The sequence below is a fragment of the Pieris napi genome, chromosome 5 (assembly GCF_905475465.1).
Source record: "Pieris napi chromosome 5, ilPieNapi1.2, whole genome shotgun sequence".
In the NCBI taxonomy this organism is placed as follows: domain Eukaryota; kingdom Metazoa; phylum Arthropoda; class Insecta; order Lepidoptera; family Pieridae; genus Pieris; species Pieris napi.
The window spans coordinates 3,131,063-3,157,081 of record NC_062238.1 but is presented as its reverse complement, the minus strand read 5'-3'; the positions used below and the strand labels follow the sequence as shown (position 1 = coordinate 3,157,081).

Here is a 26,019-nt window from a genome sequence, read left to right as displayed (position 1 = left end):
CTTCGATCAGAAACCGCAATATTAATCAATTGGAATAAAAATCCTGTTTAAATCTCAATGAGTCCAAAGGTCGGAGTTTAAAACAAGCCTACTCCATTTAAATATGCGTTGTTTTAAAGCCAAGTATCCATTTAACGTCCATTAAGATAAGCCAATAGATATAAAATATTAAAGACTGTTTACAAATATATTAAAATTTCACAGCTTAAGTTTTCTATGTGTTTCTATTTTAATGATAGGCAAGTGGGGTGTCTTGTACCCAAATCACGTCCGTTCGAAATTCGAACGAATATATTCGTGGTGGTTATTCAGTGTGTGCCCGTTCTGAGAGCGCGCGACAAGTTTAAATGATGCGCAGAACTTGCGCGAAAATCTAAATTTCAATACTTGGTGTTTTCCTTTTTCATTTTTTTTATTATCCATGAATAGAACGTCAGGATGGTGAAGTGTTTTATTTTATTGCTTCTGGTGACTTTCACTAGCACAGAGGTGAGTACTTTCGTTTGTTTATGATTCACTAATAAATAATCAATCAGACGAAATTTTTTTTATCATAGATTAACATTTCTATCTCATAATATTAAATTAATAAATTAAAAATAGTAAATATTTAAATACGTTTGACTTTTTAAGAAGGGATAATAAATTTAGGTTAATATTTTAAACAAATTGAAGCCTTATTAACTTTGTAACAGAGGATAAATTTCTTCCGTTATAATGTAATCAGGCTCTTTTGGCATTTGATACAAGAAAATCTAGTTTTTAGGTGTTTTTATAAACTGATTTATAATCGGAACCATTAATCTTAATATAAATTGATATTTAGCTCATATTAAACGTGAATTTATTTTAAAATACGTGTTGTAAACCCCTTAAGCATATCTAAACAATATCAATGCTCGGTTTTTCAAGCAATTCAATTCTGAGAAAAACATTAATAGTTTCAATTTGCCACTTGACTAAGACAAGTGTACAGGTCTGTGACAGGTTATAAAACTTTGTAATTAAATTTATCCGTTGAGCAACTTTTTTATACAATTTTAGCAGTTTAATGATAAACAATAAGTAAAGGCTCCGACAAGTTCATTGGTAGAACTACCAAGTTATTTTAAAATTGCGTATTAATAAGTCAGAAAACAAATCGTCACACTTTAATATTAGTAACAAAGAGTCGACTTTCGAGACTGGAGTTGGACGAGTCACAGAAACTTTTGCTTTTTTTAATATTTTGTCTAATTTACATTATGTGAGAGGCAGTATTTATCCTTCGTCTGTGTGTATTTATTACATCTATAGTAATAGCTGCATGCAAGAAGCGTGTGTAAGATTTATTTGATTTCCCTCCTCAACAGGGCGATTTTGGCAGCATCTGATTATAAAATTTGAGACATTATTACAAATCCAAAGACAAGACAAAATAATTCATAGACAGGTGTAAATAAAGTTGATCTTATAAATGTCGATAACTTAATAAATATACAGGTACATTGTCAACTCTTTATAACGTCGTTTGTTAACTCTCTATACCGTAATATAAGTTAAATTTATTTTGTGTAAGCCAATAATTATTTCTTCACTAACGCAAACATTAATTCCTCACTCCCAAAAACAACATCTCTATAACGAATAAAAATGCTCGGTTCCTTGAAATTCGTTATAAAGAGTTTACACTGTAGTTTGGTTTAAAATATTGTAATGAAACGGTTGGCCTTATAATGATATCAATTATATGATGTACATTGTACAACCAAAATAGCAATCCTTATATAAAAGTTGTTGAGAATTTTATGTTTAGGACTTACAACGTCAGTCACGAGGAATATATTCGAAGAATTTCTTTGGAGGTGTTTGGGGCAATCGACCACCGCTGTTGGAACGAAACCAGGCCAGGACTTCGTGTAATTGTAGTAAATATCTTTTGATTATTTTTTAATACTATAAATACGTATTAATAATTAATTCTAATTACTTTCTAAGTAAATTTAAAAGTAAATAAGCAACAATAAAAACCACTAGTCAACACGTTTCAAAACTATAACATTGTAACGAAGTTAAAAAAACCAGTGCCGCGACAATCATCTTTCCTTGACTTTTGTATCTATTCTCGATTGATATTTACTCTATGGGCAACTAGTCTATAGCTGACACAACAGTCCTTAACTTTTTCCACACGATGTTTTCTTTTACCGCATATAAAAATAACACTAAACTGGGGTTCCGATGATTTTTGGGCGTGAACAATGAACAAATTTAACCTATTAATTTGATAGAACATTACATTGATTCATTGTAAATTATTTTCATTATTTTTACTAAAAGGTATCACAGAAGCAAGAAGAAAGAAGTAACTGAGCAACTAAGCGATATTTTACCTTTTTTCCTGCTCCCTTACTGCACTGTAACTTCCGATTCTATCAGTGATTCCGATAGTGAGGTTTTTGTTCCGTACTATCAAAGTAGCATCATCAGGATATTGAGAGAACTACATCAATACAAAAATGTGATCGGTTTTGCTTGTTCAGAGTTACAGAGTAAGGGTGCTGTTACGTTTGTTGTACAATAAATACAAAAGTATAAAGTACAGTCTACAAAAAAACCCTTAAACGTTTTTATATACTTGCAAGTCATAGAATAGTTTAGAATAAGACATTTATATCCAGTTTGTATAGTTTACACAACAATGGAAAGAGTTTCTTTATACAATTCTATACAACGCTGTGGGGGTATCTGGACTATTTTACCGCTTATGTAGCATCCTACAGGATTTTAAAAATTATAATAACGTAACATAGTATTCTATTTCTTCGTGGTAAAGCTTATGTGACACACATACTTGTATTTGACCGAGGTTTTAGATTTTTTTAGAACAGGTGGTAAACGGGTACGAGGCTCATCTGATCCTATGTGATACCCATGGACACTGGCAAAAGGCTCGCAAGTGCGTTGCCGGCCTTTTAAGAACTAAATTTTACTGTTTAATTTTTAATAATATGCCTCTTCTATTTATCATTTTCATTAGGATATTTTTTAATTGTACGCTCTGATATTTACAGAATGTGGCGAAAGGAATGACGTATCCCGTATCGTAGGCGGGACTGATGCTGCGATCAATGAGTTTCCCTGGATAGTCAAACTATCTTATTTCAAGCGATTCTACTGTGGTGGTACAGTTATTAACGACAGATATGTGGTGACAGCAGCTCATTGTGTTAAAGGGTAAGTTATTTTTTCAAAGGGTTACATTATAATTATTCATACAAATTAACAAACTACCTATAAAATTATCCTATATGCCATATATTATTATTTTTCATGTAAAACACCTAGGACAGCTCCTGTTCGACAGTACTAACTCTTCCGTATGTCAAAATTCAATACATTTTTAAGTAACGGTGTTGAACTTAGCGCTAAGTTTTGAATCTAACCCCAGATTATCCCTAAAACAAAAGACGAAACGATAGCGCGCTTTTATGTGATTGATCCAAAAGCTTCGTGTCGCGTGTTTCTGACTGTACTAAAAATATTTGCGAATCAAACAAGAGAAGCGGGCTAAAAGGAAGGAAACCATTGTTGAACCAATGTTACCAGCATTATGGGTGTTTTTACAAACAAAAACAATTCCGATAAAACTGTTTCTACTATATAAATATTGTATCAATAAGATCCAATTCCATTAAAAAATACACATAAAAAGATAATGATCAGCTTGCATCATTGTCAACGTAAAAAACCTATTTAAAAAATGAATAGAAAAAATTAAATATAGAAAAAAGGTAGTCTAATAAATATTCGTCCAATATATAAGCCAAGTACATAGACCTCTCTTACTTCTGTGGCTACTCTGGCTACTCTGGTATGTTTTTGACAAACGGTTCGCGCTAATTCTCGATTTTGAATAAAGCAGTGATTTAAGTAAAGAATATCATTAATTTAATTGTATCCTTTGATGTCATTTCTAAGATTAAACTTTTATAGCTATGAATAAAATATTTAATGTTTTAAACGAAGACAAAGGAAATAAAACATTGCTAAATACCATGTTTTTGGGCAAACCAGTTTTTGAGTAATGTTTACCTGTGTTCAAAAAGTCAAAACAAAGTGTGTTCTCGAAATAAATATTCCAAGATAATTTGATGACATACTAAAACGCGTAATAAAATTCGAGTAATTGCATTTTTTCCTTGATTGCATTCGCCGGAACGTGTAAAATAAGGTGTACTTTCGTTTTGAGAAAATTTTTAATTAGTGTAAATTTCGCGTCGTGAGGTCCGCAGGATTATTCAACAATAATTAAATTTGAGGCAATTTACATAAAGCATTATGAACTGTACCACCTTCTTCAGGAAAGTTACACTCTCCATTGGTGAAAGCTGTGCAGAAATAGGTTTGAGTTTAGCGCGTTCTTAGATACAGAAGCACTTTATTTTATAACATGTTAGATGAGTGAGCTCAATGGAAAAAATAGATATAATTAAGGCTAATTGTATATGACAAATTTAGGTTTATAATTTTTGGGTTAATGATTTAACATTTAATAATTCATTATTAATTATATTTAGTACTTTATACATGACGAAATTTTTAGGGCACATTTCTATGTGTGCATCAAATCTTATTTTTCGGCCTTAAGACGAAATACTTATCAAAAGTATCTCTCCCAGAATCCCTCATAAGTAACTAAGGGAGCGTTCAAGTATTTCGTCACAAAATTTTTGGAGATTATTGACCCCCCCCATGCAACGCGCCGTAACGTTTTTCTGTACCCAAGTACAGTACCGTACCCAAGTATAGTAAAACGTTTCGTGACCACCTACTCTTTATACCTAAAAGTTACCATTATGTGGTGTAAAGTACTGGAAAGTCGAAAATAATATTAAAAATAACGCGTAATTCAATCCCCGCCCCGCATCGTAACGTTTTACAAAAGGACCCCCTCCCCCCAAAACTCGTTACGTAATACTTGAACGCTCCCTAAAGTAATTATAGAAGTTTGATATCGTCTGCATACACGTGTCACCTATATCACTAGTACAAAATCTCTTGAAGGTTTTGAAATAAAATAACGAAGTACTTAGGTTGTAAGTTGAGTACCACTGTAAACCTGGAAGAGTTCGCTTGAAGGACAAAAGCCCGTTGCCCTCCTCATTATTTAATTATTTTAATTTGTACTGATTTTCCAGTAAGTGTTAAATGCATCAACCAAATGTGCAATCGTCAGGGATCAGACCAATTATTAATACTAACATATTCAAGAAATTTGTTGGTTTTATTCAATTAAAATCGAATGGATCGATTTGATATCAAAATATTCTTAATGTACGTCTAAATTACAGATGAAATCATAAATCAATAATATACGAGTCCGATAACCTGAGAATCGCAAAACAAGACCGAAATAATCTTGGTCCGAATTTGTGAATTCCAATATTATAGTATAGTGCGTTCACCTTAAACCGGCTAAGAGGTTGGCTCTTAACTTAGAGTTCAATATCCTCTAGAAATGTCCACTTTGATAATGTTTGTGGAGCCACTTAGGATTTTTTGTCACTCCCACATTGTTTAATTTGATCACGCGTAATCGTTAGCGGCGCTTACAAAATTTCAATAATGACGTCAATGAATGCGTGGCTTTGAAATTAACATGACCAGAACTCGAACCCCAAGTGCGTAGTTAATTGGCCATTGAGGGAAGGTATTGAGAGGAAACCGGCATGTATTAACGTCTTGCCTAGACAAAAATTGACGATGCGTTTAAAATTGACATCAGACAGATAACATGAAAATATCAATGCCATAGATGCAGAAATGTGTCTGCATTCCCAATCGAGAAATTACGGGATCACACCTGGTGTATTTGATATAAAAATAATTGGGAAGTAAGCCTTCATCAACTGCGTAATTGAGTAAGATAACACGAGACCATTTTTATAATTAATATTTTGTTAAAGATATCATTGCCGTTAATTCTAATAGGTATTAATAATTCATATAAAACTTGTTTTAATAATACATGTTTGTGACATAAATCTTCTGTGCTCGTTTGGTTTCGACTTCTAGCATGTGGATATTGACGAAAAACAATAATAAGTACTGTGATATCACGTGAGCATTCTTAAGGACCAGTGAATTGACAAGAGAAACAACTATAATTTTGAAATTACTAGGGAATGACTTCTCTTATGAGCACAAACTGTAAATAATAAAGAAACAATTTAACAATAAGTAATAAAAATTAAGTAAAAGTAAACAGGTAAAAAGTGATACATTTGCCAGAAACAAAATAATGAGCAAAAACTATGAAGACGCTGAATACAATAAGAGAAAGCGTAAATGAGGACTTTAATAGTGTCCAAGTAAATGTTTAACGGAAAATATTTCGTGTCACTTTCCCCCTGCGTCGTCACTAATTTGGTTAGTAATGACATAATGAGTTACTGGTATAATGATGCTTCCGAAATGATAAAGTTCAGGCACGTACATTAGTGATAATGCCATGTCTGTTGGTACTTTCCAGAAGTTTTACATTTCCATGTCGAATGATCTCGATGACTGCTGTACATAATTATGTATTACTTAATTATTTACCAATAACTTTACGGAAATTGTCATAACCTGAAATTATTTTTGAGATATTACAGAGACCGCGGTCCCAAACATACTAAATGAGCTATCATTCAGAATTATTAAGAAATTTGTACTTATGTTTTTAACGAATAATTTCTTTATAAGCAATTTTGATACAGTGGTAAGCGGGTAAAAAAGTACACAAGAACATAGTGTTATTGTACACTTTCTTATGTTAAATATCTTTTTTAGTAAATTAGGTTAGACATAAATTACTTATTAGTCTTAAGTAAGGCTACATCGTAATGTTAAATGATGTCTTTGTGCAGCTTATATAAAAAGCAATTTTTATCAATAATCAATTCTAGAACCTTTAGGGGGGCAATTAAGACACAGAGGCGGTCATCATAAATAAAAAATCAATTAAAAGATTATTCTACTGAGATTATTTACTCATACATATTTTAATACGTGCTACATATTATAATTAAATTTTATTAATTATTAGCTTCAGATTAAGTAGGAACTTCTTCATAGGTAGACGAGGCCTCATTCGTGGTACTATCATTTTTTTAAAATAGTGATCCTACTAATATTATAAACGCGAATGTTTGTAAGTATGGGTGGATGTTTGTTACTCTTTCACGTGAAAACTACCGAATGGATTTTAATGAAACTTTACAATAATATAGCTTATACATCAGAATAACGCATAGGCTACAATTTATAAACATATTGTGTGAATTGTCCAAAATATCAAGTAAGTAGGAAAACATCCTCAATATATTATATCTATGTCTTATGTGTAAGCAAGTATAGCCAAAATAGTGAACCATAACCACAATAACAATTATTGATGATTTATTTTAAATACACATTTGGTAGTAATAAATTGATTCCTAAATGAAAATAGATGCTTTTATCGCTTCTGGTATTTAAAGTAGATAAAATATGTTTTTCACGCTACATCATTTGGACAAATATTATTTTAATCCTTACACCAGCTAGTTGTTTAAAAGAATTGTTTTAACTGTAAACCGTTGTGGATGAGTTTAATAGGAAACAATTGGACTAATTATGAATAAATTATAAAAAATAATTACAGATTTATGTGGTTCATGATCAAAGTGACGTTTGGGGAGCATAACCGCTGCAACGCGACCATTCGACCGGAAACCAGATTCGTGATTCGCGTAACCGCCAACAAGTTCAGTCTCACCAATTTTGACAATGACATTGCGTTACTTCGCCTCAATGATAGGATCCCGATGTCTGCTGCCATCAAGCCGATTTGTCTTCCAACTGATCCATGTAAGTAAAGTAGGAGCAAAGATATAGTTATATGATTTACAATCTATACTTTTCGCTCTGTATGGTAGGAAGGAAAATTCAGTTAGTTAGCGTATTAAGAAGACCACCGCTATGTGGCTATCCACTGAAGTAATTCCGGACCAAATCGACTTAGGGTCCTTCAAGAAAAGAGCCGGCAATGTGAGTGTCTCTGGCGGCGACATCACTTAACATCGGATGAGCCGCCTGCTCTTTGGCCCCCTGTTCTATAAAAAAAAGAGTTAACAATAATATCTCCATAACAAAACAACACAAAATACGCTAAAACTTCAGCATTATTATGACAGGTAAAAGGATAGATAACTACTGGAATGAGTTATTAACACACAAAATACTCCTTCGATTATTATCCGAAATAATCGTCTTCCTTTTAAGCTGTGGTTTGGTTTCTCGACAAAACCTTTGTGATCAAATCTTATGAGTTACGAAAGTTTATACGAAAGATACGAGTGTGTCTATCCTAAGTCGCTGAGGAGCAACTGGACTTTTTAAGTGTTGTTGATTAGTTCGACCTCCCAAAACTACCATCAAAATTGATCCAGATTTAGGGGTTTTAAGATACATTATTGATCTAATAATACTTTATTTCTCCCATATAACATTGACAACAAACAATAAGATTACAGTTGAGAAGGCATTGGGAGACTGGTTTCCAAACTAGGTAAGAACCTGTGATATGGATAACCAGGCTTCCATTCCACAGGAAAGTCATATTGAGTGGTAACAAAAAGTACATAAAGTACAAAAGTACGTACATTTAACGTTTAAAAATAGAAAAAGAAAAACAAAACAGTCAACTAATTAGAAGTTAGTAGAAATAAAGTTGTATGGGCGTATGTTAGAGTGTGTGTATGTGAGTGTGTGTATATATATATATGTGTGTGTGTGTGTATGTGTGTGTGTGTGTGTGTATGTTAATAAAGTGATTTAATTCGTAAAATATTTTTACATTTTGCCTGGCCATTCAATAGTGATAATATATTTTTTTCACATTTGGATGGTACATATTTAAATTTTATATAATATGTATGTGAAACTTTTAGATATAATATTAATCCTTTCAGCGAGTACATACATCGGTGTATTAGCCGTTGCATCAGGTTGGGGAACTCTCACTGAAGAGGGCAAGGTGTCTTGCACTCTCCAGGAGGTAGAAGTTCCAGTAATAAGCAACCAAGAGTGCAAGAACACAAAATACTCTTCGTCCATGATCACGGATAACATGATGTGTGCTGGGTATCCGAAGACTGGACAAAAAGATTCTTGCCAGGTAAATATGGGTCTGGTAGTTTTTAACTTTCAAAAAACCTTTTTACTATTCCACCTCTATTTTTATCTCTGGTTATTCTTTAGAATCCAAAAAGGTTTTAATTTGGTTACGTGAAACTAAAGCACAGACTAAAAAAAAGAATAAACTACATAAGTTTTATTGAACTTTAAAACACTAAACTTAAATGTTATAGTTTCATAACAAGAACTTGATAACATAATACAATAATTAATACAAAAAACAATTACACGTCACTTCAATTAAAATTATGCATATTCAACGTAAGATCCCTATCATCCAAAAAGACAGTTAGATCTTAGCGAAAAATTAGAGAAAAAAAAGAGAAATGGAAAAAATGAGGAGAAGGGTCTTATAGGGGTAATACTAGACCACTAAAAAACTAACTTACATTTTTAAAACTTATACTAACACAACTAACAATCACATTAAGAATGTTAACTAATCAATGTTAGTATGGATTCATTAATAAAGCTCTAATAATAATAATAACATAATAGAATTTAATCGAAACATATAAATTGCAATAAATATACCTTTATATGATTTATAAAAATATATCTACTGCCGAAAATACAGTTATATACTTTGAGTAAATATAATCTATACTAACATTATACAGATGTAATATTTGATCGTTTGTATGCTTTGAATAGGCTTCAAAACTACTGGACTGGTTTGAATTATTTCTTGATTAGAATCTCACATTATCCATATAGGTTATAGTTTCAAAAGAGTAGAGGTTCCGTATGGAAAATTCGATAATGTAACCCAAGGTGAAAAAAAAATCCCTATACGATTGTACGCTATCCTCGTACGCTGCGTGCGTGAGTGGAGGTACTACAATTTTCTAAAGACTATCTCCAAAAAATCACCATGTGTCTAACAATTATAGTTAGTTAATAACTTGTTACGAATAAACTCAAAATCTTCAATTTATTTCTAAAATATTTACAAAAAGTCGTGCCATTAAAAGGGCTGCCTAGTAATATTTTGTATTAGCTGCGAGCTTCGTATCGCCTCAATATGATTTACTATAACTAAAATAAAAATATTCGAATTGGTCCAGCTGTCTTGGAGGTTTGAGCTTTGCAACATATTTTGCGATTATTGTTTATTAATAAAGATAAATATTTAATTAATTTTCAGGGTGACAGTGGAGGTCCACTCATTGCAATAAGCAAAGACAGTAAGAGAGACAAGCGTTATGAACTCATTGGTATGTATCATTTTTAGTATGTTCTTTTATGTCATGTTGTAGCTGACATCGAGAAAACCGAATTTGACGTCTATCTTTTCTGGCTAATTTTATTTTGCTGTCTAGCTAGTAACGTAAATTTTTAAACAAAGAATTTAAAGATTAATATGACATTATCGAAGTCATATTAATAACGCATTATAAATATTAACAAACAATGCGTCAATTATATGACATTCTCGAAGTCCTCAATATTTAAGCTAAAATATAATCACATTTTTATAAAGTTTAGGGTATTATAAAAGCCTCCAGTTAAAATGAAATAAGACTTATTTAATTATGAATAATCTTTACATAAACGAATTCTTGGGTAATATTTTAAATTTTAGATCGTGATCGTATAGAAATAGTCACGTTGCTATGAGGTTGATGATTGGTCAATATCGTTTAGTTCTTACGTTCATTACCGCTGAATGTTCTTTGAACAAGCCTGATTACTTGATATGATACGATAATGATACGACTACGACGTATATATTATGGAGTCCGTAAGCCCTGCGGCAAACAGATTTTGTGTGTTTCATTGTAAATTGTAGGTGATTCACATCGATTTGTAAACCTGTCGCTTTCACCGAATCTTTATTGCGTACATAAATAAAACCAATGCAATCGGAATTATTTTTTAAATTATTATTATTTGTATTAACTTGACTTACACAATCCGTTACAGAAGTTTTAAATATTTGTTTACTTCGTTGCATCCACCAGATGGGGTGAAACTTTAAAACAAATGACGTAAAACAAAACGTTGCATTCGATTGTGATTGTTACATCCTTCATAAGTTGTAATAATAATAATCCAGTGGCGAACCCTAAGTGGGTGGCCTCAAATTGCAGTTGTTTCTTTAATCTTTTATATATAATAGCTCAGCTTTTCGGCTGACGTCAATATGGATTTGAAGCCTGGTTTTCTCTTTTCCTTCACGGTACGAGCAAGTGTTAAATGCGATTGGTATTGGTATTCGTATTCTATTTACTTCGTTTGTGTTTTCTACTCTAACTTTATAAATATTTATTTCTTATCTGTGAAGAAATTTAAGAAAACTTTTCTAATTTGTATATTTAATTATATTATGTTTTCTTCTTGAATAAATAAGTGATCGGAACTACAGATGTTGACCAATCACAAACAAACGGAGCGCTCAATAGTTTCATTTTACATTCTCAGATATTCAATGATTAAGCAGAATTTTTTAAATTTCATCTGCAAAATCAAACTAGGATTTCAGGCACCTTTCATTGGAATTCTTCGCGAATACAACAGAATAAACTTTTAAAATTCCTATCTTGATATATTTGGTAGTGGGCTGAAAATTTAAAAAAAAATCCCAATCCGCATTGTTAAGCAAATTTTTAACTTACTAGTAAAAACTAAAATTTGTACTTAAAAGTTTTTTTTTAATTTTTGTAAAATTTATGTTTATAGATTGTAACATAGAATGTAGAAACTATACTACACTATATATCATGTCTCAAAAATTTCCTATGTGAATTTAGCTAAATAATTGTTTCCATCCAGGTGTTGTGTCCTGGGGCAACGGTTGCGCACGCATCGGTTATCCGGGAGTCTACACTCGCGTAACAAAATATCTCGCCTGGATAAAGGAGAATACTCAGGATGGATGTTACTGCTCCGATTAATTGTTATCAAAAATATTGTATAATAAATGTATTGTAATTCTTCTTCAAAACGCAAATCAGTCTTCACTGCCAAATTATGTTTACGCTAAGCCAGAACATCGCTTACATTGAAACAGTTAAATAAGACTGATTTAGTTTTTATAAGTATTTATTTATTGTCAAAGTTTAATATTTAACTACCCTCACAATATCTAGGGCGTATTTATGAAGATTTAGCTTAGCGCAGGGACAAATTGTCTCCGCTCACAGGCTTGATAATTAAATGTGTTTATACAATTTTCCAACAACTTTCCGATAGCTTGACATATAATAGTTTAATATTGTAAAACAAAAGAGGATCGAAATTATTATTGCCGCAATTAAAAAGAGCTTATTAATTCTGTATAGAATATTTGAAATATCGAAATTATTCTGTTTATACAAATCATCGTTTCCATCAATCATTATGAATTCATACCATTATTTGTGTCACAAGACTTTGCTCGTACATTTGAAGTAGGCGCTTCTGAAATTATATTAATTGTTAGGAAACGGTCGTAAAGCTTTCGGAGGAGTTGTTGCCCGAGTCCGGCGGGAGACGCCAAGCCTTTTAAGCAAATATAGTCCTTTTTTAGGAACAGGGAGTTTTGCCTAGCTTTTCAGTCACAGATCTGCCTGATCGCGTACCTGTTAGGCTACGATGTCCTATTAAAGCTACACTTAAAGTTATGTAAAGTACGATATCATCACTGATAATTTCAAGAAATATATATAGATTAATAAAGGTTATAAAATATTTAATATAGTAATTATTTGTATAAACTGGAATTACTTATGTATAGATAATAAGCTTTGATTTGCCATATCTATGTATAGAATTAAGATTTTGTAATTTTTATAAATAAATGTGAAGTGATCTCCAATATTGGTTTTTTTTATAAAGTAATATAACCTTATACTAAACTGATTTAAACAATTAAAATTTTCTTAAAATATACAGTATTTGGTAAGATATAGGTAATATATAATTAGGTATTAAAGAATTTTGCCGTGCTTCACTGTCCTTCAACCCGTTATACAACATCCATTATACAATTGTAAAAATATGTTTTAATGTGGTTTTAAACACAATGTTAAATTGTCTAAAAACAAAGATTTAAATAACGATTTAAGGATTTTTGTACGTTTTCTTCAGCTTATACATTAATTAAACATAACGGGAATAATAAGCAAATACAGAAATACTTAGACAATATATCAACAAAGGATAATAATTCTGAGTCACGGTCATTAAATCGGCAATATATTAGTATTGATACATGAGGTTAATGACACCGGTCGTTGCCGAATAAACTTACTAAAGCCTTCGTTCGGTGACTAAAATGTTGCTTAGCCCGCTTCTAATCTCTTCGACGCGACTTTTAGGGTTCCTTAAATGGGACATCTCAAATATTCTTTTATTAATTACGTTATACAGCTAATTTACTATATTTGACGAATTGAAATTTACAAGAAATATTTTTCTGTGATTTTATTAACGCATATTGTTTGTTAACCTTTTCTACCCTATTTTTTTTACTCGTCACGTATTTTGTGAAGCTTAGTTTACAACTAAACCATTATACACAAAAAGAATGTGTAGGTATATTGTCGATGCCTTAACATGCCGTAAACATAACCGTAATTATGATTTATTACAGAACAACATTTGATGAAATTAAAAACGGGGTTATCGGCAGGTGGCGCCGTCAGTGAATTTGTGTCTCCCGATAACAATACTTCACAGTTTCATGTTGTTACATAAGACATATATTTATTAAAATCAGGTTATACTAAAAATAATTAAAAATTCATTAAAAAGTTTAGTCCCTGTGGCAGTGAACCTTTAACGGTGGCAGCAATTACTAATACTACCAGGCGCCAACTTAATTATTTAATTAGCACCTGTGACCTGAACCCCAGCCAGCCCCAGCTTTTTTGCTTGTCCGAGGGAGGTGAGACGGGGCTAATTAGGTCTGCCACCGCTCTGTGTAGTAAAAAGATTTTACACGTTAGTAATAATAAAATAATAGAAAGCATGCAAGCAAGTTAAAAGACGGAAAATTTTGGGCAACGGCTTTAAATTATTGTATATTTTTACATAAGCACTAAAAGGATTCGCACAAGAACTTACGTTAAATTGATTTTCATGTAATATTCTAATTAACAATACATTTATTATAGCCATACTTTAAATTTGACGCACTGCGACTACCTTTTGACTATTAAAACTAACGCGCTACAGAACTCTAATTGTACGAAAACGTCTTACGCTTACCCCAATATCCTATAACAATACCTGCGATGTTCAACTGTTTTAAAAGGTATAAAGATTTCGTCCGATGCGTTTAAGTGGCAATAATTTTCGTGTTTTAGTATCAAAAAGCTACATTTTAGGTAGTCAAATATCCATAAGTACATTGAAGATTGAGAAGCGTGTTAGTGTATCCGAAGCCGTGAACTCACAGCACATAATTATATTTTGAAATTAAATCGTGACGTCATTATTCCCATGGTGATAAAAATGTGGAGATTGTGTTTTGTTTTATATCTATTTATTAATAGCGGAAGATGTATTAGTAAGGTATTGTTTTCAATTGATTTATGTTACTTTCTATTCAATTAAAATAACTTAGAATCTTTTATTACAAGATACTGCACTACGTAATGTTTAATATTAATGACAGGCAAATATATAAAATAACATGCTTTAATTTTAAAATAATAGAACCTCGTAATTTATAAGAATATCTATACTAATATTATAATGAGGAAAGATTTGTATATTAGTATGTTTGTAACGAATTGGCTCAAAAACTACTGATTTAAAAAGTTCTTTCACAATTTGAATGCTACATTATCACTGATTAATTTTTTAATTGCAAGAAAAATAACGATTCTAAATTTACAATAATATTCTCCAAGGTGTAAAAAAATGTCTATAAAATATCTTTCGTCGCATGATGCGCTGCGAAAACGATTGATAACAGAAGAAAAAAAAGTCCACAATATTAAAGAACATATTAATATTTACAAATAAAAAAATGATGTCCGCCCGTGCGAAGCCGGGACGGGCCGCTAGCAGTTAATAAATTGTCCCTAACAACACTTATAATATTTAATTACAAACTTAGATACTTTAAATTATATTTTATAAAATTTGTAGGAAGCATTCCGATTCAACCATGATACAAGTTTATATGGCCGTCAAGCTGAGAAGCATCTACCGCCCTGTAGAGACTGCAGTAAGTATAGGAGGGTGTTCGCCCTACACACTTTACTATATAACTATATATATATATATGTATATATAATACGTTAGCATGAACGGTGAAACGTCGTGAGGAAACCGGCACACTTTAGGCCCAAAAAATTGACGGCGTATCAGGCACAGGCTGATCACCTGCTTGACTATTAGGAAACATTAATGATCAGAAAACAGATACAGAAATTCGTCCAGGTTCTAGCGCCATTTTATGTTCAAAATTTTATTTATTTATTAACACTTCGTTGCAGAAATATAACACAATTGACATAATTAAATGAAAAGGAGTGCAACTGGCGCGGGCGGCCTTATCGCTTTCGAGCGATCTCTTTTCTCTTTGAATAATGTTACTATTCGTTTTTGAGTATTAAAGTGGTACGGAAACGTAAAAGGTTGTACATATCAAGTCAAACAATTTGTATGACAATACCTGGCGATTAAAAAGAGTGGCGGAAAGTTTCTTGCCAGTTCTTCTTACCCGCTCTACGCCCTTGACTTGCGAACTTGTAGTAAATGTAAATTTACGATTAATTTAACTTGACGATTCAAAAGTGTACTTGGTTACCCACTTGAATAAAGATATTTTGAGTTTGAGTTTGAAACATTTATAACTTGGATGATTCGATGTTTTGGTTTTTATTTCCGTTGGATTCGTCTCTCTCTATTATACGAGTCTCTTTGAACGTTATAGACTACCTCTAGAATAACTCTAAGACAGTTGTTCATAAACTATTTTTTCAGTTTACCTAAAAGATTCATGACATAAAATGGTAGGTGCGTTTATACTAACTCTCTAAACATAATGAACTTTACTTAGAGCATCATTAACAAGTAGGATCAGGTGAACCTATGCATTTAATTTTCAACCTGAAAATGTTTGTGTTTTATATTTAATAAAAGGTTGTGGTGAGCGAAACGAAGAGCTTCGAGTGGTTGGTGGTACAGGAAGCAGCGTGAATGCCTTCCCCTGGATAGCTAGATTGTTATACCACCAGTCCTTTGGATGTGGGGCTTCTCTTATCAATGATAGATATGTGGTGTCTGCCGCCCATTGTGTCAAGGGGTAAGTGGCGTAATAAATAATATAATAACACATACCGTCGGTCTTTCTGCTAAAAGCAGTTTCTTCCAGGCAACCCAAACATATAATATAAACATTTTAAAAAATACGAAATTGTGCGAACTCTGCCCATTTTATATAATATGAATATTAAAAATGTTCATCTAATATATAAAATTCTCGTGTAGCGGTGCTTGTGGCTAAACTCCTCCGAAACGGCTCGACCGATTCTCATGAAATTTTGAGTGCATATTGGGTATGTCTGAGAATCGGACAACATCTATTTTTCATCCCCCTAAATGTTAAGGGTAGTTCACCCCTACATATATTTTTTTTATTTTTAGATATTTTTTTCTGTTTTTATTTTTTTATGATACAACATTAAAAAATACATACAACCCCTCTACGATCAACCCCTATTTTTTTATTATAAATGATATACATGGCAAAACGACGTTTGCCGGGTCAGCTAGTATACATATAAAGAAAGATCTGCACATCTTCTCCTCAAATCCAAGACCCATGAGGTCCAGACTGTTGAACCGCCTCGCCATAAAAAACTAATAAAATATTTATTCCACGGGGACTAAGGCACAGAAGTTTAGTCTGCTTACCTGTAAAATAAAAATGTTTAAAGAAATAGATGCAATCTTATCGTCAAATACAAGACCCATAATTTTTGGAGATTTGAACTGCCTTAAAAAAATAACAAAACATTTATTCCACGGGGCAGAAGAAGTTATTAAATATAGAATGGATATCGTCGCAAATTTATCAATTTGGGCGTAAAATATAACAATTACTCTTGTTTCTAAGTCCAACGAAAGTTTATAAATTTTAAATGGAAATTTGCGGATGCGGATTTTGTTATATTTCGGTGACATATATACTAGTGTTAAGGAGTTCTTCTGAGAGAGATGTGCACAGGGCACCGGTTTTGCGTTCAAATAATCACTAATACAATATATATTAAAATAATTCACCCCCTTTGTGATGTCTTCTGATATTTTCACAGGTTTATGTGGTTCATGTTTCGTGTGAAATTCGGCGAGCACAATCGATGTGAGAGCAAGGCGATGCCGGAAATGCGTTATATTGTGAAGATAATCGCTCATAACTTCACCCTGACCGAGCTTACGAATGACATCACATTACTGCGTCTGAACAAACCTGTTGATTACTCGTATGCTATCCGACCTGTCTGCATACCGCCTATGGAAAGTGAGTATTCATAAAAGACAACAGTACTGTTGTATGTATCTAACAGAGAATGACTTGAAAGTACGGAGTAAATGGTTATGTATTATAAATGTATCGAAATTCGTTGTCAAATCTATAATCAATAAGATAAAAAATTTGAATTGAAATGATGCTGCTCTGCCTTACGAACAATTTGTATGACTTAAAACTTGGCGATTAAAAATAGTGGCGAAGACTTTCTTGTCAGTTCTTCTTGCCCGCTCTACGCGTTTGACTTGCGAACTGGTAGTTTAGAATAATTTAACATCTTTTTAGTTGACGTTCATAAGTGTCATTGGTTACCTATATGAATAAAGTTATATGTATTGAGTTTGTTCGCGGCCAAAAATCGTATCGAAATGGCATTCAGTATCTTCTCTGAACATATAACATATTAAATTAGGTGTTTATCACCCAGTACAAGGGTATATTTTATAATTAAATTGTCCTTAATTAAGGTTGTATGTTTACAAAGCTCGAACCGCACTGAATCAAATGCCTGTTCTTTTTTAACACTTTTTTATAGAGCAAAGGAATAAACGAATCACTGTATGGTAAGTGTCAACTCCTATGGACTTACAATGCCAGAAGTCTCGGTAGTGCGACGCAATTTTACGCAAATTTTACGACGTCCGAGATATTTTAGTATGATGTGTATTATGTATAAATAAAATAAAAAGCTAATGATTATGAGTATTTTCATGTATTAAAAGCGTATATTTCTCAAGGTAAAACAAAAACATATGCTCGAGAAATGGCAACAGTAGCTGGATGGGGTGCGATGGGTGAAACAGGGAACTGGTCTTGTTCTCTCCTGGAAGCACAGTTACCGGTGCTTAGTGAAGAAGAATGTTGGAACACCAGTTATAATAAATCAAAGATTAGAGACGTGATGCTCTGCGCTGGATATCCTGCCACCGCCCATAAGGACGCATGTACTGTAAGTATTTAGTGTGGACTTTAGCGATAGCACTGTAAGTATGACGTAATCATAAATTAGAAAAGGCTGACAGTTTAGAAAGGTCGATGTATATTAAAATTTATAAAGTTTGATTGTTTAATTATGATGCCCGCTTTTTAGATGCGTCACGCCTGCCATGTTTGTATATTCAGATACAACAATTAACCGCTTTAACAGTGCAAAATTGTGAAAACAATAATTGTTTGTCTACATCACTCTCTCTCTTGTTTACTTGAGCCGAAAATGGTTATTACCTCAGCGGAGCAGTCACGTTTATGATAGCTTTCTGTTCACTAGGAAACAATTATTATTTAGTGAACTCTAAATAATAATTATTTCCTAGTGTTCCCGACATCTAAGTTGCGGAGCGGTCCTTAGCATGGAGAACAAAAATGTTTTTAGGCATAGTGTAAGCTGTATCGAACACGTAATTTTGAATGCATAATCGAGTACGAGTAGAAGTACTAGAAATAAGGCAATACGATATGATTTTTTGAGAAGTATTAGTTTTTGATATTAAAGTTGAATAAAGAAGGCTTCTTTCTGAATTTAAAAACTATTTTATATTTCAGGGTGACAGTGGTGGGCCTCTAATAGCTGAAAACCGTGAACACACATATGATTTAATTGGTACGTTGAATGAATTAAGTTCCGGGATATTTTAGAATTGCAAATATTGAAGTTAACGTTTTAATCTTAGGTATTGTATCCTGGGGTTACGGGTGTGCCAGAAAGGGATTTCCTGGAATCTACACAAGAGTGACCAAGTTCTTAGATTGGATAAGGGATAACACTGCCGATGCTTGTTACTGTGACAATTGATTAAAAGGAAGAAATCTTTATTTTAAGACGTACTAAAGCCAGTAAAAATATAATTGCTTCGAAATGATACAGCAAATTTTAATTTACTGATCAAATTATACCTCGCTTATAAAACTCAATTCAACTTTGTTGCCAATAAATTTTAAATCCTTTCTGGTTTTATTTTAACGCATTAATGAAGTTTTAAATATACTTTAGACAGGTGCTATATTTCAAACTGATTTAGGGTTTTGTGTGACCTTTGCGATAAAAAGGCTTTGCGGTTTTAAAAGTTTTTGGACCCTTTATTTTATAATTTATGGAAAATAGGTTTTAACAAGAGTTTCTTTGTTTTTTATATCTCTTCTTACGTGCTATGATTTTCTGAATTACCAGTCGTATAAAGTTAAAAAAGTATTGCGGGATGTTTCCTACATAAATAACTACCTTATTTAATATATTACCAATACTTACGATCCCGACAACCTAAGCCTAAGCCAGATTGTGCCAAAAGAAATAAAATAGAATACTATCTTCATCCATGTAAAAGGACATACCCTACGGCAAAACGTGTTTACCATCATTTTACTTTTGAACTTTGTATTATGAAACGCTTTTTGTTAGTCTAGATGTTTTAAATATCACTTTACTTCAGAATATTCAATTAGATGCACCGGTTTAACAAACGGAAGGTTGTCATGGATCTATTATTAGATAGAGAACCTTGTTCTTAGTTGTGGTTGCAGGAGCAATGTCCTCATTCTAGTTTGCAACCTCCGAGAGTCGGGACTTTATGTAGTGTTTCCATAGATTTTAAAACACATAAAGTAAAAATGTGGACACTAAATGTTGTGTTTTTATTGTTTGCGTGTGTTTGTGCTCTGGTAAGTAAAATATTACGTTTTACATTCCTGCTTGATAATGTTTAGGTATGTGATCTTAAGGTTTTATTGATAATTTTTTAATGCGTGACATTCTAAGAGTTAACACCAAATTTTACTTATTTAAAAAAACACTTATAGTTTCCATTTTCAATCCATTAAAATGAGTTTTCGTATTTAGTTAACATTTTTTTAATATTCTAAATAAATAGTCACCCATCGGTTATAGTTGTAAAACAACAAATATTTTTCCTATTTTAACCAAGTTTGACTCTTGGGTCAAACGTATTTTACCACCGAGCACTTATTTCGTTAAAGTTCTCAGCCATGTCAGAGTTTGGAACGCACATAACAAGATTGTCACACTGCTTTTTAAATGAATTATGATAATTGAATCCAATTTTTTTACATGCGTTATAAATATTTTAAGGTCGTAATAAATTTTACCCAAATTGCTACTTTACCGACTCTTTGGGTAATTTATTGTCAAAGGAATTAATAGATGACGTCACTTAGAGAGGGAACTTTAAAATACATTCAAACAATAATAACTATACAGTTTATAAAAATCTGTTTATGTTTTTGTGTAGTACAGTCATTTATAGAACCAAATTCTAAGGGTCTGTTTCACAAAGTACGGATAAGTTCTACATAAGTTCCAAATTAGCTATTTATTACTTATTGGTAGGATAAACACTATTGTTGCGTTTCACGACTGTCAGATAGTGCTATTCATCACATAAATTCCATCTTAAGTTATGAGTCCGATGAATGTCAAATACCACAATTTATATTCCCAATAATTTATGTGTTGCCTAGCTATTTGGTACTATATCCATCCATTGTGAAACAGACCCTGCTTTGAGACCCTAAAAGTCTCAAAGACAAGGTTTTTTTGTGAAATACTCTTTTTTTGTATTAACTTTGCCATTTATTCCCATTGACTTTTTTAATCAGTATAATTGTATACAATTATCAATCTATAGGGAGCAGAAATAGAGTCACCAAATGAAGCTAACACATCTAAACTGAAACAAGTGCTTACGGAATCCACGTTTGATGATGAGACAAATAAGATTTGTAATTGTCGTAAGTATTAAGTTTTGATTAAGGTGTAGTTTTTCAGTATTTCTTTATTTTAGATATACTATACTTAAATACCTATACTCGTATATCGACAAAAGTTGCGTCTTCAAAATCGTTAGTTACTTTCACCCATGAGGTCGATCAATTCCCGATTCGAATGGACTTTATGACGATGTGCGCACCAAACACTCGCTCGTACGGTGAAGGGAATCATCGTGAGGAATCCCGGTATGTGTCATATTCAAAAATCGACGACTTGTGTCAGACAAAAGGCTGATCAGCAACTTGTCTATGAAATAAAAATTATAAAAAAAAACTGATGAAATCTGAGGCCTAGACCAGGGTACAACTCTCTGAATTTGTTATTATAGTACGAGGTACTTAATATATGCAAAGTTGCACTATGCTTCCTGTTGCTAGGCTAACAAAATCATATGATAAGCAGCTAGAAATTAATTGATTATAAATACGAAATTCCACCCGTATCACCTCGACGTCTGTCGTTCCACAACTGAGCGTTTTTAAGGCAGTTTTTGCCGCGCACCATTACTATGTGAAGCTATCACTGAAGTATTTCCGAACCAATTCGACTTAGGGACCTTCACAAAAGAGCGAATCAATTCTTAAAAAAATAGATGAGCCTCGTGCCCGTTTGCTCCCTATACTAGGTATAAAAAAAAGATTATATTTAGAACACAATTAATATACATCTCTATTTTTTAATAATATTGTTAAAAATTTTAGTGCTTAAATTATTCAACACGTCTTATCAACAAAATAGTTATTGAATAATATATGTATATGGAATAAATAACTCTGTACATAAAACGCGCTGAAATGTATTAGTCACACTTTTCATCATGAAATATGATTAATATAGAATTTATTTTTGAATAATACCGTTTCACTTTTCATTTTACATTCTTGACGACTGAAAATATCATGCATCTAAAAAACGATTTAGTCTGTGGTTTTAGTTTCATTTGTTTAAATCAGTATTTTAGGACAGGAACTTCTGCGCACTTTACTAAAATTACTGTCATTACTTTTTTAAAATAAATATACATAGACAATTTTACTTAAAGAGTTTGTCAACGGGGGCCATGATAATATTTTAAGCATTATTCTTTTACTTACCTAAATTTTACTAACTATGATTATAGAATAAAAAAAACAGTGGCACTTCAACCTTTTTAGGTCTGGGCCTCAGATTTCTGTATCTGTTTCATGATCATTGTTTAATCTAATAGGCAAGTAGGTGATCAGCCTCCTGTACCTGGCGCACGCCGTCGACTTTTTGGGTCCAAGGTTTCCTCACGATGTTTTTCCTTCACCGGTCAAGTGAATGTTTATAACTATGATTATATTCTTCCTTCATAGGTTGTGGAGAACGTAACGAAGCACCGCGTATAGTTGGAGGAGTGGAGTCAGCGGTAAACGAGTTCCCATGGGTTGCGCGATTGACTTACTTTAAAAAGTTCTATTGTGGAGGCATGCTCATTAATGACAGATATGTGATGACAGCTGCCCATTGCGTTAAAGGGTAAGGTTATTGACGTACGGAAACTTTCGTTCAGATGATCCTCTTATAGGAAAACAAGATACATTTTTAGAAGGTTTTAAGTACTTAGTCAAATTTATTTCAAAAAATTTAAGAATTATAATCTGTGTCCGTGTGTAACGGTTCTTTTATATAAAAACATCCAATTTATTATATATTTACATACGCCTATTACGAATTTCATAGCAAAAATATTTGCGTCAACAGTCGCCTTATATTAATATTTACTATTTATTTAATATATTTTGTGCACAAAGACATCATGTGACATTACGATCTAGCCTAACTAATAAGTAGTTTAAGGGTCTGTTTCACAATGTACGGATAAGTTCTACATAAGTTCTAAATTAGCTATTTATTACTTATTGGTAGGATAAACACTATTGTTGCGTTTCACGAATGTCAGATAGCACTATTGGTCACATAAAGTCTATCATAAGTATGAGTCCGATGAAGTGTCAAAAAACACAATTTATCTTCCAAATAATTTATGTGTTGCATAGCTATTTGGTACTTTATCCATACATTGTGAAACAGACCCTAAGTCTAACCTAGTTTATTTGATTTACTATAATTTTATATTTTAGTTTGATGTGGTTCATGATAAAGGTGACTCTGGGTGAACATAACCGATGCAATGAAACTCATAGGCCAATCACTAGATTTGTTGTCAACGTCGTGGCCCATAACTTCACTTATGTTGACTTTAGGAATGACTTAGCTCTGCTGAAGCTAAATGATAAGGTGGAAATTACGGACACAGTCAAACCAGTGTGCTTACCTCATAATGATGGTGAGTATTTCTAAGTCACAGAAATATTACAGTAGGTACATTTACAGCCCTGCGATTCTGTAACTCTCACAGCGGTTTTCGTAGCGGCGGTCGCGCTTAAATCAGTCGTGAAGCAGTCATTTTATGATTTGGCATTCTGATAAACAATAAACTACAAGCTCCCTTCTTATGAGTGAGTTCAAAAAGTGAGTTACAGAATCGCAAGGCAGCTTAGAAACTTTTTTGTATTAGATTATATTTGACGAAATTGCAGTAATTTTTAGTATAATTATTGCAATTTTATTTTTAATTATATATTTATATTATATAATTACAATTTATATTAGTATTTTAGAATATTAATAAGATTTATAAAATTAAAATAAACATGTGATACTTAAGTGAGTGGGTTTGCGATAAAAAATAGCGTGGAAAACTATTACATTAGTATTACTAAATAAATATGTCTAATTTAAAAAACAAAATATATTTGTTACATTTATTTTTAACTGTCAATGTTTGATTTTTCCAAAATTTCCAAAATTTTTCAGATAACGAATACATAGGAGTCAAAGCAATAGCTGCAGGTTGGGGATCGATCGGCGAACAAAAAAATCACTCCTGCCACCTTTTAGAAGTGGAATTACCCGTTATAAGTAACCAGGAGTGTAGGGATACGAAATATGAAACCGCTATGATTGCTGATAATATGCTGTGTGCTGGATATCCAGCAGAAGGGAATAGGGATACTTGCCAGGTACTTGATGATGATGATTTAGTATTTAATTACTGCTTTGTTTGCAGACGTTAATAGGAGTTCTAGTATAATTATTTCAATATAGGTATTTCAATCTATTAAATACGCTTTACTATAATTTACAGGGTGACAGTGGGGGCCCATTGTCAGCGGAGAGAACGGATAAACGATACGAATTATTAGGTAACTAAATTACAATAAAACGAATTATATACCCGGGCCCAGACTCTCACGAGGCGCCTCGTTGGCGCCCGAGCAGATCGAATATTGGCGAGTCGAGGCTGCACGATTAGTAGCCGTCCACACTCTCGCTAGTTAGTTGCTCGCTACATCTACAAGATGGACTGACTGCGTTAGCTACTTCATGTGCCTATCAATATTATACTGTCTTACGTTTATATCACAAATACAAATAAAAAATATCATATCATGCCAGTATAAATATAATTTAATTTAAGCCTTTTCTTTCTTAGGTGTACTCTAAAGATCGGTATTAATGATGATTTTATTCATTGATAAAATTCTACATTAAAAGCCATACAGAAATCGTTACTCCACTCATAAGGGGGCGTCCATAAATTACGTGAGGTGTTTTTTTAAATTTTCTGTACTTTTCTCCCCCCTGGTGAGATGTCGTGAGATTTTTTTCAACCTCCTCCCTCATCCCCCAATCTCACGAGAGATTTTTCAAGATGTGGGTTTCTTACTTAAACGCGTTGGATTGTTATTGTAAAAAGAAAAAAAAACTTGCTTCGTGCTTTTATTTACGACTAAAACAAAATAAGTGATATGTTGAGCGTTTAGGTATGGAGTTAGCGGGAAGTTGCAGAGATGGCCTGGCCTAAGGTCAACCGTTTTCCTAATTTTTTTTCAATTCACACAAAATTGCGTGATATTTGCCGAGATCCCCAATCTCTCCAACGTAAGATTCAATGAGATTTGACTCGACCCCCTCCCCCCCTTAAACACCTCACGTAATTTATGGACGCCCCCTAAGGAAACCCGTGCGCCCTTATAGTGCAGTAGTTAACAACAAAGTGAGTTAGCGCGAGAGTTTTGTTGATGTTCTCGCCTCGCCCGCTCGCGTTCTTTGACTTGCGCTCAAAAAACCGACGGAGAGGCGCGGCGGTGGCACAAGCGCACCGTCCACACGCGTGGACGCGGGACGCGAGCGTCTCGCGCTCGCGTCCCGCGTGTCACCTCCCGGAGAGTGTGGATGGGCGAATATAATTGATTTAAAATCCAGAATTTTTTTCAAAGGCTTCATTGTTATTGATTTTCAGGCATCGTCTCCTGGGGTATTGGATGCGGTAGACGTGGTTATCCCGGAGTGTACACCAGAGTGACAAAGTACTTGTATTGGATTAAGCATCACGCACGCCAGGGCTGCTTCTGCAAAGACTAAGACTCCTCGCCTTTCCCATACCCGTATAGCATTTTGCAATAGCTAAATAGAAATCCAATCTTACATGATCATTGACGTTATCGTAATTAAAGAGCCCGCATATAACAATTTT

General features: G+C 32.9%; 2 protein-coding genes across 2 annotated transcripts; both read left to right on the top strand.

Annotated features, from left to right (window-relative positions):
* Window positions 1–289: 289 nt before the first annotated feature.
* On the top strand, window positions 290–13,003 carry LOC125049338 (trypsin-1-like). The gene is made up of 7 exons (XM_047648506.1): window positions 290–489; window positions 1,796–1,907; window positions 3,054–3,216; window positions 7,670–7,875; window positions 8,979–9,184; window positions 10,352–10,421; window positions 11,980–13,003. Exons 1-7 carry the CDS (start codon window positions 439–441, stop codon window positions 12,099–12,101), a joined length of 930 nt encoding a protein of 309 aa, XP_047504462.1. The 5' UTR covers window positions 290–438; the 3' UTR covers window positions 12,102–13,003.
* Window positions 13,004–14,504: 1,501 nt separating this feature from the next.
* LOC125049700 (transmembrane protease serine 9-like) lies at window positions 14,505–26,012 on the top strand. The gene is made up of 14 exons (XM_047649122.1): window positions 14,505–14,703; window positions 15,286–15,364; window positions 16,285–16,447; window positions 17,460–17,665; window positions 18,412–18,623; window positions 19,217–19,274; window positions 19,345–19,463; window positions 20,180–20,329; window positions 21,313–21,415; window positions 22,793–22,955; window positions 23,561–23,766; window positions 24,297–24,502; window positions 24,628–24,685; window positions 25,786–26,012. Exons 1-14 carry the CDS (start codon window positions 14,632–14,634, stop codon window positions 25,905–25,907), a joined length of 1,917 nt encoding a protein of 638 aa, XP_047505078.1. The 5' UTR covers window positions 14,505–14,631; the 3' UTR covers window positions 25,908–26,012.
* Window positions 26,013–26,019: the final 7 nt, after the last annotated feature.

Excerpts from the sequence above, each read along its gene's own strand:
- LOC125049338 (XM_047648506.1), top strand. The coding sequence starts at position 439 with ATGGTGAAGTGTTTTATTTTATTGCTTCTGGTGACTTTCACTAGCACA. Across the intron at positions 3,217-7,669 it reads GCAGCTCATTGTGTTAAAGG|ATTTATGTGGTTCATGATCA; the intron begins GTAAGTTATTTT and ends AAATAATTACAG. Across the intron at positions 10,422-11,979 it reads CAAGCGTTATGAACTCATTG|GTGTTGTGTCCTGGGGCAAC; the intron begins GTATGTATCATT and ends GTTTCCATCCAG.
- LOC125049700 (XM_047649122.1), top strand. The coding sequence starts at position 14,632 with ATGGTGATAAAAATGTGGAGATTGTGTTTTGTTTTATATCTATTTATT. Across the intron at positions 18,624-19,216 it reads CCCATAAGGACGCATGTACT|GGTGACAGTGGTGGGCCTCT; the intron begins GTAAGTATTTAG and ends TTTATATTTCAG. Across the intron at positions 19,464-20,179 it reads ATGCTTGTTACTGTGACAAT|TTGTGGTTGCAGGAGCAATG; the intron begins TGATTAAAAGGA and ends CCTTGTTCTTAG.